General features: G+C 46.6%; 1 protein-coding gene across 1 annotated transcript in view; it reads right to left on the bottom strand.

Moving 5' to 3' along the window:
- Positions 1-13,890, bottom strand: part of kat6a (K(lysine) acetyltransferase 6A) — a 31,827-nt gene that overhangs the window by 5,801 nt on the left and 12,136 nt on the right. Inside the window, exons 4-17 of the mRNA XM_086207435.1 lie at positions 11,297-11,405; positions 9,630-9,745; positions 8,519-8,600; positions 8,101-8,215; positions 7,628-7,944; positions 6,409-6,521; positions 5,172-5,287; positions 4,118-4,259; positions 3,287-3,448; positions 2,782-2,875; positions 2,439-2,670; positions 1,367-1,565; positions 485-1,228; positions 104-365 (exon numbers count right to left, since the gene is read on the bottom strand). Of these exons, the coding sequence (XP_086063561.1) occupies positions 104-365; positions 485-1,228; positions 1,367-1,565; positions 2,439-2,670; positions 2,782-2,875; positions 3,287-3,448; positions 4,118-4,259; positions 5,172-5,287; positions 6,409-6,521; positions 7,628-7,944; positions 8,101-8,215; positions 8,519-8,600; positions 9,630-9,745; positions 11,297-11,405 (2,803 nt within the window). The remainder of the gene's footprint in view (positions 1-103; positions 366-484; positions 1,229-1,366; positions 1,566-2,438; positions 2,671-2,781; positions 2,876-3,286; positions 3,449-4,117; positions 4,260-5,171; positions 5,288-6,408; positions 6,522-7,627; positions 7,945-8,100; positions 8,216-8,518; positions 8,601-9,629; positions 9,746-11,296; positions 11,406-13,890) is intronic.

Genomic DNA, 13,890 nt, shown 5'->3' with positions numbered 1-13,890 from the left:
GAGAAAGGGGTAAAGAGATAGAAGGAGTTACATAGCTTCTAGGTACATACCTCTGTATTTACACGTAGAAGCAGAATTACTAAATCCTGCTAAATATACCCACCATCATCTTCTGAATCTGTGACATTGGAGGGCCGCCCCCTTTTGGGCACTGGGTCTAATAACCTAAGAGCAGAGCGGGCTGGAGGGTAGCGGCGTAAGGAGTGGCTCAGGCGTGTCTCCTCCTCCAGCCTGGGCATTGGCCTCTCGGAATCAGAGTCTACAAAGGGCTCATCCAGAACTTCTGTGGTCTCAGAAATGGTCTCTGTCACCACGCTGCTGTGAGGGTGGCTGCGCTGGCGAAAGCGACGCTTCCTCGGGGGCTTCTGGGCATAACAGGATGCAAAATTAGGACAATGGCCATCTTGTCTAGTGGCAACCATTCGTAATCCAGAGAATTTAACAATTCTAATGCCATCATTAATTTCAGCACATAATCACGTACCTTGCATTTGAAGCCCATGGCAGGTTTGGTGAGGATGGGGGGAGAGCATGCACTCCTCTCATCGTCATCTTCGTCATCGTCATCTTCATCATCGTCATCATCCTCTTCTTCGCTGCTCTCACTGAAGCAGCTCTTCCTGACGGGAGGAGAGTCGTTTAGCCGGGAAACTCCAGGAAGCTGTCCCAGGCCCTCTCCGGGACCCTCCATTCGTCTCGGCTTGGGGCCTCTCTTTTTCCTGGGGGGTCGCCCTCTTCGATTGGGGGTTATGGAGGGGTGCCTGGCCATGTCCAATGAATGAAAGCCTGTGGATTCTGCTGACCTATCCAGGGAGAAAAGAGAGGGGGGGCTGCTAGCTGAGCCCGTTTTCCCCTCCTCTGTCCTCTCATCATCATCATCATCATCATCGTCATCATCATCGTCATCATCCTCTTCCTCCTCCTCCTCATCTTCCCCTGGGCGGATCTTTGGTGGACGTCCTACCCGCTGGCTATCCTTCACCTTACCCCAAGGCCAGTTTTTGGGTGGGCGCCCCCGGGGTCTGCGCTCTCCATTTGTTGGGGGAGGGGGTCGTGATGGTTCGGGGATGGGTGGACAGCGGACCGGACCAGACGTCGGAGAGCTTTGGCTGAGTGGAAAGCCAAGAAAGCCTTTTCTCTCCACTTCATCTTCATCGTCGTCATCCTCTCTCTTCTTCCCTTGATGCATGTGCCAGGACATCGGTGATACCTTCTGACTTGGTTTGATCTATTCACAAAAATAATAACATCAAGAATTATTCAGTTAGGATGTACTCTTGAGAGTACATTGCATTTCCTCCAGTTCGGAAATTTATTAGATTTATTTAATTTATGAGAACTTCTAATTGTATTTCAATGTATTTACCTCTTTGCGGTCGTCCTCCCCTGGTTCGTCATCGTCGTCCTCATCATCATCATCTCCATCAGCGTCAGAGACCACGGTGTTGGTTACAATAACCGGAGTCCAGCGGAGACACTCGGGGTCAACCTCCAGCTGCCGTGGCCGGGCTTTGAGACGAGCCATATGGTTCGACACCAGCTTCTCCCTTCGCACCAGAACCATCCTGAAAAACAAGCAAAAAGAAGACATCAGAACTAGGACCCTGTTTTCATGTCTCTCATCTGAAGTCACCAGAATCACGCTGGAGCTGTCACTGGCACGTGGCCGCTCCACAGCCAGGCTTTCATTGACACTACACAGGCAAGATGTTTAGCAAGTCAAGTATCTGGAAGAATTTCCAAACTTGCAGAGACGAGCCAAACAAAGTCAAGTGCCAGATTTGCCAGATGAAGCCAGCATATCACAAACCACTACGAGTTTGGCCAATCACCAATGAACTGCAGGTCACTGCTGAGCCTTCGCACTTGCTAGAAACTTCTTTGTCTAATGTTTGCTTAGTTTGCGCGATATGTGTTCTTTTAAGGGTTTATTAGAGGTGGAAGAATGAAATTAGCAGCAACATTACAGCTGTGACAGCAGCGGCACAATGTTGGACGTTGGTCCTCGTAACCTTTCCCTGAATCAAAAAACTCTTCAGTGGTGAAGGTATTTATTGATCAACTGTAGTGCTAGTCTTGATTTGATGGCATAAAAAGCCATAAGGGGTCAAAGGAGTTGCTGTAATTAGAAGATTAACACATTTCCTCAGCATCTTTCATTGGTACAGCCCTGCCGTTTCATATATTTTATATCTACAGACCCTGTGGAGGTGGGAAGCCGCTGCAAACTCCAGAAACAACCGCAATTTGGTGCACTTAAACTAGTAATGGATGCCACAGTGGCACATTTGTTTTAAGATAAAAGTGGACATGTTCAGATGTAAATTTAGTCAGTTCATGCCATGAACCTGAGGAAAAATTCTGATAATACAGACAACTGATGGAATTTGCTGTACAAGTAAAAGGAGCGCTGTGTGTCCGCATGCGTGTCCCCTGACCTGTCCCCTCGCTGCTCCAGCATGTTGAGGCTGTGCAGGGTGGTGGTGATATCCTGCGGGCAGATCCCCGTCAGTTTGCTGAGCTGTCTTATGCTGATCTGCCGGTCACGGACTTCATGGAGACACTCGAGCACTTCACTGCGCCAGTAGGCCATGTAGGACAATCGACCAAGGTCGGACAGAGGCTTCTCTGGAGATCCAGGCTGGCCCTCACGCTTGGAGAGCAGGTAGCCTGGGGGTCAGACACAATGAGGAGGCGTAAACTTACAGTCGTTCAAAGCTATTTTTGCCGCCATGATGTATGTCTGCATGTTTGTAATGTTCACGGTTCGGAGCTTCTTACTGAAGTCAATGAGAAAGCGCCCATAACCCTTGCGCTGGTACTGCGGAAGAATCATGATGCACGATACGTTGTACTTCTGTTGGCAGTGCTTCTCCTGCAAACACACAGACACATTCAAATTCCACCACCAGAAAATAATAATAATGCAGCCACATAATGGATGTGGCCTGTGCGGGGGACAGCTGGGTGTTGATGGCGATGAGCCCATTCACTAACTGCTGGGTTTTTTTCAGCATGGAGGCATTAAAATGGAAGCACCTGCAACTGAAACCTCCACAGACGGCGGACGTTCATCACAGACACAAAATCAAGCATTTTTATACTTGCTGGAAGAGTCAGTAAGCGGCTGTGCATTCCGATGTCATTGACTTTAATGGAACTACTTCCTCAGCTGAAGTGTGAACAAGAGCGTATTCAAATAACACATGTCACAGTGGTGGCGTGGAATTCTTCTAGAATGTGAAAATAAAAACTCATAAAACTCAGACTGAATGGATGGCCGTACCTTGGAGAAGTAGCCGACCAGGTGGCAACCTTTGCTGTCATTCTGGGTCAGGACGTAGAACAGGAAGGGCTCCACGTCATAGTAGAGGGTCTTGTGGTCCAGGAAAAGCTTGGCCAGCAGGCACAGGTTCTGACAGTAGATTGTGCTCACGTTCCCATCAACCTTTTGGAAGGAGGAAAGACGATAAATAGGTCAGTACAACAGCAGGTCTCCTAACGGATGACTGTTCTGTCCCAGGAACTAGACTGCCCTGGTCTTTAAGCTGCTGTTAGAACACTAAGAAAGGAGTAGAAGTTAAGAGTCAGGCAATGATCTCAGCTGAGCCTCAGGAGACCCTGGCAGATAGATAGATAGAGAGGGAGGGAGGGGAAGAGAGAGAGCGAGCAGTGGAGGAGAGAAACAAAGAGCTATAAAGAGAGGATTCAGTTTGGCAGCTAGCCAGTTATCGCTGCTCTCCTCTGAGTAACGATGGACTGCAGAGCTGGTGAGCTGCAGAGGCAATGACCCACGGACAACAATCCACTCAATTAATCAGGCACTCGGCTCCCAGACCCCCCGCACCACTTGAAAATGGTATTTGATATTTAACCTCCGAAATAACAGCTTTTCCATGGGGCACAAAACTGAACAGGGATTCCCTCTGTAGCAGGTGGAGAAGTTGTAATGATTGAATAATCAATGACCAATTCATCAGTAGGAATCAGATAGGTAGAGCATTCATTATCAAGGATCCATCTGGTTAAGGACTCGTCTTTCTCTGTCAGATTAACATCCCTCCCTCCCCTCTCCGGGACTCTAATACTTCCATTACCACAGTTTCTCCGGCTTTACCTCAAATACAGAGACATCATCCTTCCTGTAGATCTCGTTGGCAGGAGGGTGGAACCAGTTGCACTTCTTCATGTGCTGGTAGAGAATGCTGCGGCTCTTCATATAGCGCAGACAGAACTCGCACAGGTAGAGCTTGGGTAGTCTGGCGAGAACATCAGAGGTGCAGTTTGAACCAACGCAGGAGGTTAAAGGTTATTTTCTTGGTGGACATAAAAAATAAGGAAGACTTGCAACAACCAGAGCCGGGCAATTAACTGATTAGTGGAAGTTAATAGAGGATTACTGTAACTGAGACAGGGCTGGACATTTACATCAAAATTGTATCTAAATGACAGAATGGCCTTTGCTAAAGGCGGAATTGTGTCAAACTGTCGTGCAGTCGAGATTTCCCAGCCTGCACATCAGATTTTAAGAGGACGCTTTTTTTTTTTAATTGAAATGGGAATAATGAATAAAATGATGAAAGATGACGATATGTCAATTACTGTGAATTATATCAAAATTATAATAGCAAAATAACCCTAACTGGGAATTTTTTCCCGATCTTCCAGCCTAAAATCACAGTCGTTTTTAATCAGCTAAGGCTGGGAAGTTCAGCAAAAACTGAACAAAACCCATCCTTAGAACCTTTCACCAACTCCTGCTCATCGCTGTTGAATACGAATTGCAATCAAAATCAAACTTGAACCTCTCAAGTCTGTTGTCCTTCTTCCAACAGACTTGAGAGGTATAAATGTTTAGTTTTAGAAACAATAAAAAAAAGACACATTAGCATGAGGAAACTGGACGAGAGAGAACAGAGACTTGAGGGAAGTCCCACTGCAACATGGCTGTTCATTTGTTCGTGGACCAACAACTGGAACACAGCTTTAACTCAAACACTTTCAATCTGAGCCAAGAAATTCAGTATTTGGATGTTAACTGATTGAAAAGCTGCCCCCGACTGTATGTGTGCGTGCATGTGCCAGATACGTTCAAATGTCTCCTGCTGCTAATAAAGCTTTGCGATCAAGGTCAGAAAAATCACGGCGCTTCTGCTCAGTACTTCATTTACCTGCTGTACTCCTGCGGGTAGGGCGATGAGTACCACGTCTGGATTTCAAACTTGCCGAATTCGATGACTGACGGGCAGCGCATCTGAGGGTCCGGTGGCCCTGTAACCCCGACTTTCTGTTGGCGCGAGGAACAAAGAGAGGAAACGGATGAGTAGGAACACAGGGCAGTAGAAATATTACACTCCAGAACGGCGAGTACAGAAAACACTGCACACAAAAAGTCAACTGGCATGGAGTAGAAATACTGGTTTACCACAGTCCTGCTTCAATCTGCTGCTTCTGATCCTGTTTTAATATTTTGTATTTTATGAATGCCATTCGGTTGTTGACCTCCACCAAAAATATGGATGTTTTGAGGCAATGGCGCTACAAGTTCAAGTCTGAGGTCAATGGAGTCACAAACTGTTTGCACAAAATGTTGCTCAGATTTAAAACTGCCGAGGAAACAAATGCACGACAATCAATAGGTGACGCGTGCATGTCAGCGAGTCACCCAACAGTCGTGTCAGTGTGACGGACTCGGAACTCAGCCGAGGTTCCATTTAATATTTTCTGAGAAATGAATGAACGTGAAGAAAATGCTCCATTTTGCGATGTCTTTCCTGCACCCGTACTGCACCCCTCCGCCAAGTTTCATGGACAGTTTTTGGGGATTTGCTGCAAACAGCAGCTACCTGCTAACACGACTGAGCGCCGTCCTCATCTTTCTGACACTCTCTCGACAACCATGACCCCATGTGAGGCGCATCATACACTCAACTATTTCATGCCTAGTTGTGGTTACATTGACCAACTCCACCCTCCCTAACATGGAGTGAGGGTTCGCCATCAGTCCCTCGCAGGATGTGAAATCCAAGCACCTCTAACGGCTGCTGTCTGACATGCGGACCTCGTTACTGGCTTCCAGGATCTTAATCGTCACAAAATCAGCATCTGTGACCACATGACTGTAATACTCATGCTGAGATGCACAAATGAATTTCTGTCTGAGCTGAACAACAACAGACTGGTACAGCTCATTTACACACACAAAGGTTTTTGCTTCCTACAGACATCATTTCTGCCACGTTGGAGTTTTCCCAAACACATCCGGAGGAGCGCGACTCTCTCTACTGGGCCACATTCACCCATGTTGCTTGGCTGATGCTCTTGTTCCAGCCCATCATCTTCAGCTCATCCCGTCTCTGACAAGCCTGACCCAAACAGCACTTCACATCGAGCTCTTCATCGGCGTACCTGTAATGCAAGCTCCTGGATGTGTCGGAACAGTTCAATATCTTTTTCCGTCAGGTTCTCGTGGCCGGGCAGCCGCTCGTCCTCGTCGCGCCAGTCACTGCCGTCCTGATTGTCTGAGGAGTTAAACGGAGCGTCAATTTTTATGCAACGGTAGTGAGATGGAGCCAAGATGTCCGCTGACCGATGCTGAGATGAACAAGACGTAAACTCCTCGTCTTACAATGCAGATGGAGTCAAAACAGAAATTTTGTTTTTTTTTTTTTAATTTTCAAATCTTAGTTAATAATGAGGTACTAACAGAAGGACAAAGACAAAACTAAACACCAAAGGCCGTCGACAACGCGCTGCTGTGCATCCTTCAAACCATCTATGATTCTTTTTAATTTAAGGGCAAAATGCTCAACTTAGTACGACAAAATTGAAGTACATTCGCATTCCATGCTGTCACATAGAGAGTCAGATTAGTGAAGGTGAAATTTCCAGCAGACCATCACACACCACAGCATTTTACAACTTAAACCAAGTGTGGGGTGAAGAAAATAACTGGGTGTGCACTCAAGAGTGAAACCAAAGCCCAGAAATGGAATCACTCAGTAACGCTGGCACAAGTGTGTGTGTGTGTGTGTGTGTGTTTGTACTGTAGACGTACTGAGATAGGTCACATACATTCTGGTGCTGAAAAGACGCTGCTTTTTAAATCATAGTCTATGATAGTTTTACTTTTGAAAGCACTTTATTCATAGAGGGAGGTCGGATTGGTTGGAGGGCGTAAATGAAGAAAGTCAAGAATCAAATCCTGATGCCCAATAATACTCCACCAGGGTGGTTAGTAATTCGCCCATCCTGCAGTGACGAGATCTGATAGACCTAGAACATGTAAGGTAAAGGAAGCCATGCAAGCCAGTGAAACCTGGGCACTTCTTGCGTCTGCAGTCGGCACGTCCCCCTCTGTGTGGCGGAGAGAGAGCTGCAGCTGGCCACTTCAGATTACCAAACAGTTCCTTTTGATGCATAAACAGCAACATTCTAGGGCTGAGACCAACAAATTCACACCACGCTGTGATCAACTTTGGTCTCCCATTTGCAAATGAGGGAATATCAGAAAGGGATCATATCTCAAACATTCAAATATCACAAAACTAACACCATCCATCCTTGCTGCCACAGTCAGCAGCGAGTGCATGCAGGCAGCTTTGAGTGACTGTAGGAGCTCTCCTACCTGCCCTGTCATCGCCGTCTCCCTTACGACTGGACTTCTTTCTGATGCGGCACTGCTGCGAGTAGTCAACCACTTCCTGCCGTGCCTTGCGGCCCTCGGGTGACGGTGTGAAGAACTTTGTGAGGGCATCGATTAAGCCCTTGGTCTTGTTGTTGAAGCGTAGGTTACTCTGCGTCAAGTCGTCATCGTCCCGCATTGAGAAAAGCAGCCGGTCATCGCCAGGGTAGCCTTCACAGGAGGAGCTGGAGGATGAATTGGCCGAGGCCGAGCGCTTCCGCCGAGCGCGCCCGCCCAGCTTCTTGAAGGGCCGCCCCGGCCTGTGAAAGAAGTGAAGGGTCTGGTTAAGATTTGATCAGGTGAGCAAGTCCTAAAATAAACAACGAGGTAAATCCCTTATGAAGCAGTCTGCTGGTCCCTGATGTCCTCCAGGGGCTGGCAGAAGAGGACACCAGGAGCTGAAGGCATGTCTGTACCTGTTCTTGGGCCGTCCCAGCGGTGCGTTGTAGCGCCGTTTGATTTGTGCTGCCTTTTCATGTAAAAGCTTCTTTCCCTTTTTCCTGGGTTGGCAGATTTGACAAATCCACATGCCTGTGAGGGAGGAGGAAGGCACAGAGCTTCACACACACGCACACAGACACACACCGATATGTTCTGGGAATTTATTTAATACATTCAACACTTGACGGTGAAGCATTGCACTTTGTTACAGGCAACACCTCTAGAGACGGTTTCATCATTTGTCCAAATATAAATGTGGCTTTAATGGTTATATAACATAGAAATGTGAGCCTATTGTGCACTTACAGAGGTGGAACAGAGACAAACTGATTGTACGGGGGAGATCATAAAAGTGGTCGGTGCTGATTTAAAGGGGCGGTTGTGTTTATTTACCTTTGGGCATCCGCGTGAGGGGTGGATCACAGCACTCCATGTGGAAGCCCCGGTCACAGGAGTCACAGAACAACATGTTGTCCTGCACACATGCAAACCAACCGAGCACGTCAGAGGACGTCAACGCGCTCCAGACATCAGCAATGACGTCTAGCAAATCAGCAGGGTGACCAAGATTTGAGCAAAGCTGTTTCTCTTCACTCAGACATGGATCAGACTGTGAGATTCATGACAGAAGAATAACTATGGAAAATATTAATGGTTTATTTACTTCTCTAATATGAGTTTGTCGTTAAAATCATTCTTGAAAAACACATCTTGCTTTTCTACCTTCGCAGATGCATTCTTATCATCACAGTAGAGATTTACGCGAGGCCTTGCAATTTAGGCGAAGAGGAGAACACAGATGGAACCGCTGGATTTACTAATAAAAATGGAAGCAACTGTAAATCGCAAAATTACTGCAGGATAAATTAGCAAAAAATGAAAAATAAAAATGTCATTTGCGGGACACTGCCAACACACATGTTGGAGAGACTTTCTGAGATGCCGAGGCCGCGTTAAACAGAAGCACGCTCGTCAGGCTAAGGCAGAGCCGTGCTCCTGTGGACGGTCCGTCTCCGGCTGCCACATCGCTGCTGGTCTCCTCCTGTGTTTGCAGCTTCAGTCATTCAAAAACACACAGAGGAACTTGACACCCACAGCTAAATCTAGAGCACAAGAGTATGCAAATGACTGCTATGAGTCAGGAGAACAATTATTTTACAGAGGGACGTCTGTTGTTTCACCAACAGTACTGAAGCTCTTTCTTCAAAAAGACCAAATTATGCAAAGGTGTTTTCCATTAAATTACTGTTATTCATTAAATCGGAATATTGTATTAATGAATTTGTAATGGAAACCATAAACAGAATTTGGGGGAAAGATTTTCAAAGGGCTCCATTTCCACCTCACCGCCAACATGTGAAGAGACAGGAGTTGAATCAGACTAAAATAGCTCAATCCCAGAACCTCAGATGCGTCGAGCTCATCTCCGTCCAGCACTTAAGCAAAGACGAGTCTTCCCAGACACGTTCATCTGCCAGTCCGCCATATTCGCTCATCCACTCACCGCATTCTTCCCCTGATCCTGACAGCTGCTGCAAGTCTTGCATTCGATGCACTGCCACCACAGAGCCTTGACTCGCGCTGTGAGCTCCGGGGAGAACTTGAGACAGGACGGGTGGCCTGCAGATAGGTAGACAAGAACACACAAACACGTGCGTCACCGTCACTCTCTTCTTTTTTTGTGGCTGCTGACTGACAGCGGTGACCCACTTGCATCATCACAAAAGAAGGGAGAAAAACAGATTCTTTTGGAAGTGAAAGCCTTCATCGACTCAAACCTGGCTGCAAAGAGTGTTCAGACATAAATGACAATCTGTCAGAGCTTCGCTTCGACTCGTTTGAAGAGCAGCCAGCAAGAAAGCCACCAGAGAGGAGAGGGGAGGAAAGGGGAGGAGGAGAGGAGAGGAGAAAGGAGAGAGGAGGAGGAGAGGAGAGGGAGGAGGAAAAAGCAGCTGAGAGGAGAGGAACAGGATCTCTCCTCTGCATTGACTCAACATCGTCTGGCAACAACAAGAAAAACACCAGTGGAGGAAGCAGGATTTGATCAAACCACCACCAGCTAATATGACAGTTCCATCTTGAAGTTCGATTCTCACAACAGCAGCACAGCCTCCTGTACTTGACCAGGAGAAGAACAACAACACAAGACTGAATTTCCTGTGCAGAGACCCCATGACACGTGTCACCATACATGAACGACCAAGAGTTGGACGACGCTGAAGAAAACTACAGTTGCTCTTATTTAGCCTGGATATTTCTTCACGTTATGAGTCCCAGTTCCATTAAAAATGTTAATGGTGTGACTTCTGTGTGGATCTGGGTGATGTGAAGGAAGGACGTCTTCGCAGCCCCAGACTTAATCTGAAATGGTATTTTGAGCCATAAAAAGCTTTCACAAATATTGCAGTTTAGATCAACAACGGATGGATGAAGTCCACTTGTGCAGCCCTGTGCTGATGATGAAACTGTGTTATATCGCAGTACCATAACTACTGAGATACTCTAGAGAACAACTAAAAACCTCCAAATAGAGTTTAGAAAACAACTAGCTGTGTACCTCCTGGCGGGTCCAATGACGCCTACAGCACATAACACTCGTAACTTGATGGAAACAAATTGAGTCAAAACCTTTTCATTCAAAATGTATTGACAATATTTGCGGCGTTGCACTGTTACGTGCTAAACTGTAGCTGGCACAACATCACGCTGAGATTTTCTCTTTCTGAAAGCGTCGATACGGAGGGCTGGGATATTGATACGGTATCCTGAAACAAATGAAGATTGTGTATTGACTTCCAACCGTCTGAAGCAGTTCAAAGACAATTACATTACAATCAGAGAAAGAAGATGAAATAGCAGTGAGAGTGAGGTGTCCACCGACCGAGGCCCGAGGATAAAAAGAGCCTGAATCAAAGCTCTCACTGGAGCTTTTAACTGGCACGACAATGTGATCAGCTGATCCGTGAAATGACAGCAAAGTGCTTTAGTATTGGGAGATATAGAGAAGTGAATGGTCTTTTTAATAGTTGTTACTCTCTTCTGCACTCAGAGCTTCTGACATCTGAAATGAGACCTGATCCAGAACCGGATCTGATGACCTCATATCACCTGGGGGACCCGTGTGCTCTGTGCCACCCACTAGTTTCTTGTTCACCTCACATGGACACTCACCACTATTGCCACAGTCGGCGCAGGATATGAGCTCCTCGGGCTTCTTGTCACGATTCTGCTCCTTGGTTCCCAAACAGAAGCTGCAGATGGGGATGGGCTCGGCCACCGGCTGGCAGACGGAGAGAGGACAGGAGAGAAAGTGGAGACTGTCAGTCAACACAGCGGCTTCAACGTACACGACAACAACAAAGCGGTCCTGTGTGCCCCGTCACAGTGGGTGACTGTAGCCGGGTGTCTCAACAAGCTAACGGCCGACTGAAAACTACAACTGTGGCGGGTAATGAAGAGCGAGAGAGCCGTGCTGATGAATGAGCTTGTATTATTCATGAGACTGGTCATGTTAGGCTGCCATTCCGGGTCAACGTCTCTGCTCAGTCCTGCACTGAAACCCTCTCTGATTATTCTGCCGGTGGATTTCGCAGCTCCAGTCGCCGTCATACGTCCCACACTGACTCTTTAGCGCACATTCAGGCTTCATGGCAGCACAGATTTGTGTCCCTAAACACACAAACCATGTCATCGTGTGTGGGAGGAAACTGATACCAACTACTGCACGCCTTCTTTATCTGAAATACTGAAGTTACGATAAAAGTGTCTCACTTTATGCCAAGTTTCATGACTGCAAGGACACGATATCGTAGGTTAAATGTGGGCGATTACGTGCAACTGTGTGTCAACGCATCACCCACAGAAAGCATCTTTGATTCAGGCTCTCACTGGAATCACATCATTACCATTTTAACAAGTTTTTAAATGATGATGTAAAAATTAATATTCCCTCCAATGTATCAAATCATATCTCAATTTTTCCACCACGGTGCAGCTCTAATACCCAAAACAACACTTGCAATATTCTAGTAAAAAGAAACTCTGCTTTTGGAATCAGAAAAAATGTGGACAGCTGCATCTCACGTACACAAACGGATGGCCTGAAAAAGTGTGTGTGTGTGCGCGCGTGTGTGTGCCCTGAGGGCCACAGACCGCAGAGAACACCAGGATTCTAAACATCTCACGTGACATGTGAGCAGCGAGCATGTTGGAGACAAATTGGAGGAAGGCTTCGATGTGATGACACCAATCCTGCCTGTTTGAACATCAGACTCGACATCTGCGTTCGGTGTCACTCACGTTGTGCGTCACCACCAACACTGCAGCGTCTGTAAAAGCGGTGCCACGCGGGAGGTGATTTGCTTTGTAGCAAGATGACATCAGAGGTGGAATCCAGCTCAGACCAGTCAACTGCTGCTCGCTCAGGTTCTCCAGCAACTCAATGGAGCTTAAAACAGCTCCACTACACAATTATCTATTTCATATCGGGGCATATCTTCTTTTTTATTTGCGCTTGTGTTTTTATTTGGCTTTGAGTCTTTTGATCAGTGATATAAAGGCCTCGTAAATCCACTGTAGATGGAACATTAAAAGGCTAAGAGCAGTGAAGGCTTATTAAAATATAAAAAGCCAAACTTGTTGATAGTGGAAGATAAAACATTTCACAATAAAGAGCCTCTTGTATAAACTGTTGTTTTGCCCCCACAGAAAACCTCAAATATTATATTGTAATATTCTTGAAGGAGTTATTTTTGTTACTCACACATGCAAAAGTTCCTTCATTAAACACAACACATCCACAACACACACACACACACACGCACACACACACCCTGAAGCAGATGTTCACATTTGTTCAGTGGTCTTCAGTCAGCTGTTGATTCAGTGGTTCAGTACTTACAAACTTAGCTATGTTCCCAACTCCTTCCTCACTACAATGTGTACTGATGCTCCCTGCTGCTCGCTCTCATCACCGCTCATGAAGCAGTCCTCTCAGGTCACAGAAACACAGTAATATGCACAAAGCATAACCTGTGTCAATGTTATACATCAGCAATGATATTAATGTTCCCTGCAAACGACCCAACTTTGTGACGCATTCTTCTCAAGGTCACATCAGCTGACCTGCAGAATAAAAACAACGGCGTGGCCTTCAGAGAGGGTTAGCGGTGTATTTGCAGGGAGCTGCATTGGGCTGGGGAGCCAGCAGGTCTTGGCAGGGAGGAGACAGGGACAAGAGCTTGATTTATTGGGTTCATTTCCTTCTGACTCAGACTGCTTCCAACACCCTCAACTACCCCCCCCCCCCCAACGTAGCACACAGAGAGAAAGAGAAACAAAAGGTATGGAGTGACAGAGTGAGGGAAGGAGGTAAACAGAGGGCGGAGAATCATTTAGAATTAGTGGTGAGGAGTGAAGCAGATAAGCAGAGACGTGCAGGGTGACGAGAGAACAGAAACAAAATGGTGATGTGTACAACATTGTTACAGGGACTGAGTGCATACTACTGATGGATGAAAAAATGAGTCTGAAATGGAAAAACTGCCAAAGGACAAGGTTCAGTATGAGAAACCAGCAGTGAAAATACAAGGAAAGACTTGTGAGGGAAGAAACAGGGAGGACGAACATCGTAAGAATCCAGATTGAGAGCAAATGAAAGAGTAAAGAGAGAAAGAAAATCTGCAGCGGCAGTCCTGTGAGCAGCCTGCCTGCAACCAACACCTCAATCATTCCTGACGCTTAACCCTTTCGCTGCTGGAGGAGGT

Source organism: Aulostomus chinensis, chromosome 6 (genome assembly GCF_037954235.1).
Source record: "Aulostomus chinensis isolate RoL2024-O1b breed Wild chromosome 6, RoL_Achi_v1.0, whole genome shotgun sequence".
In the NCBI taxonomy this organism is placed as follows: Eukaryota; Metazoa; Chordata; class Actinopteri; order Syngnathiformes; family Aulostomidae; genus Aulostomus; species Aulostomus chinensis.
The sequence above is the reverse complement of the archived record's forward strand: the minus strand, read 5'-3'. Positions and strand labels throughout refer to the sequence as shown.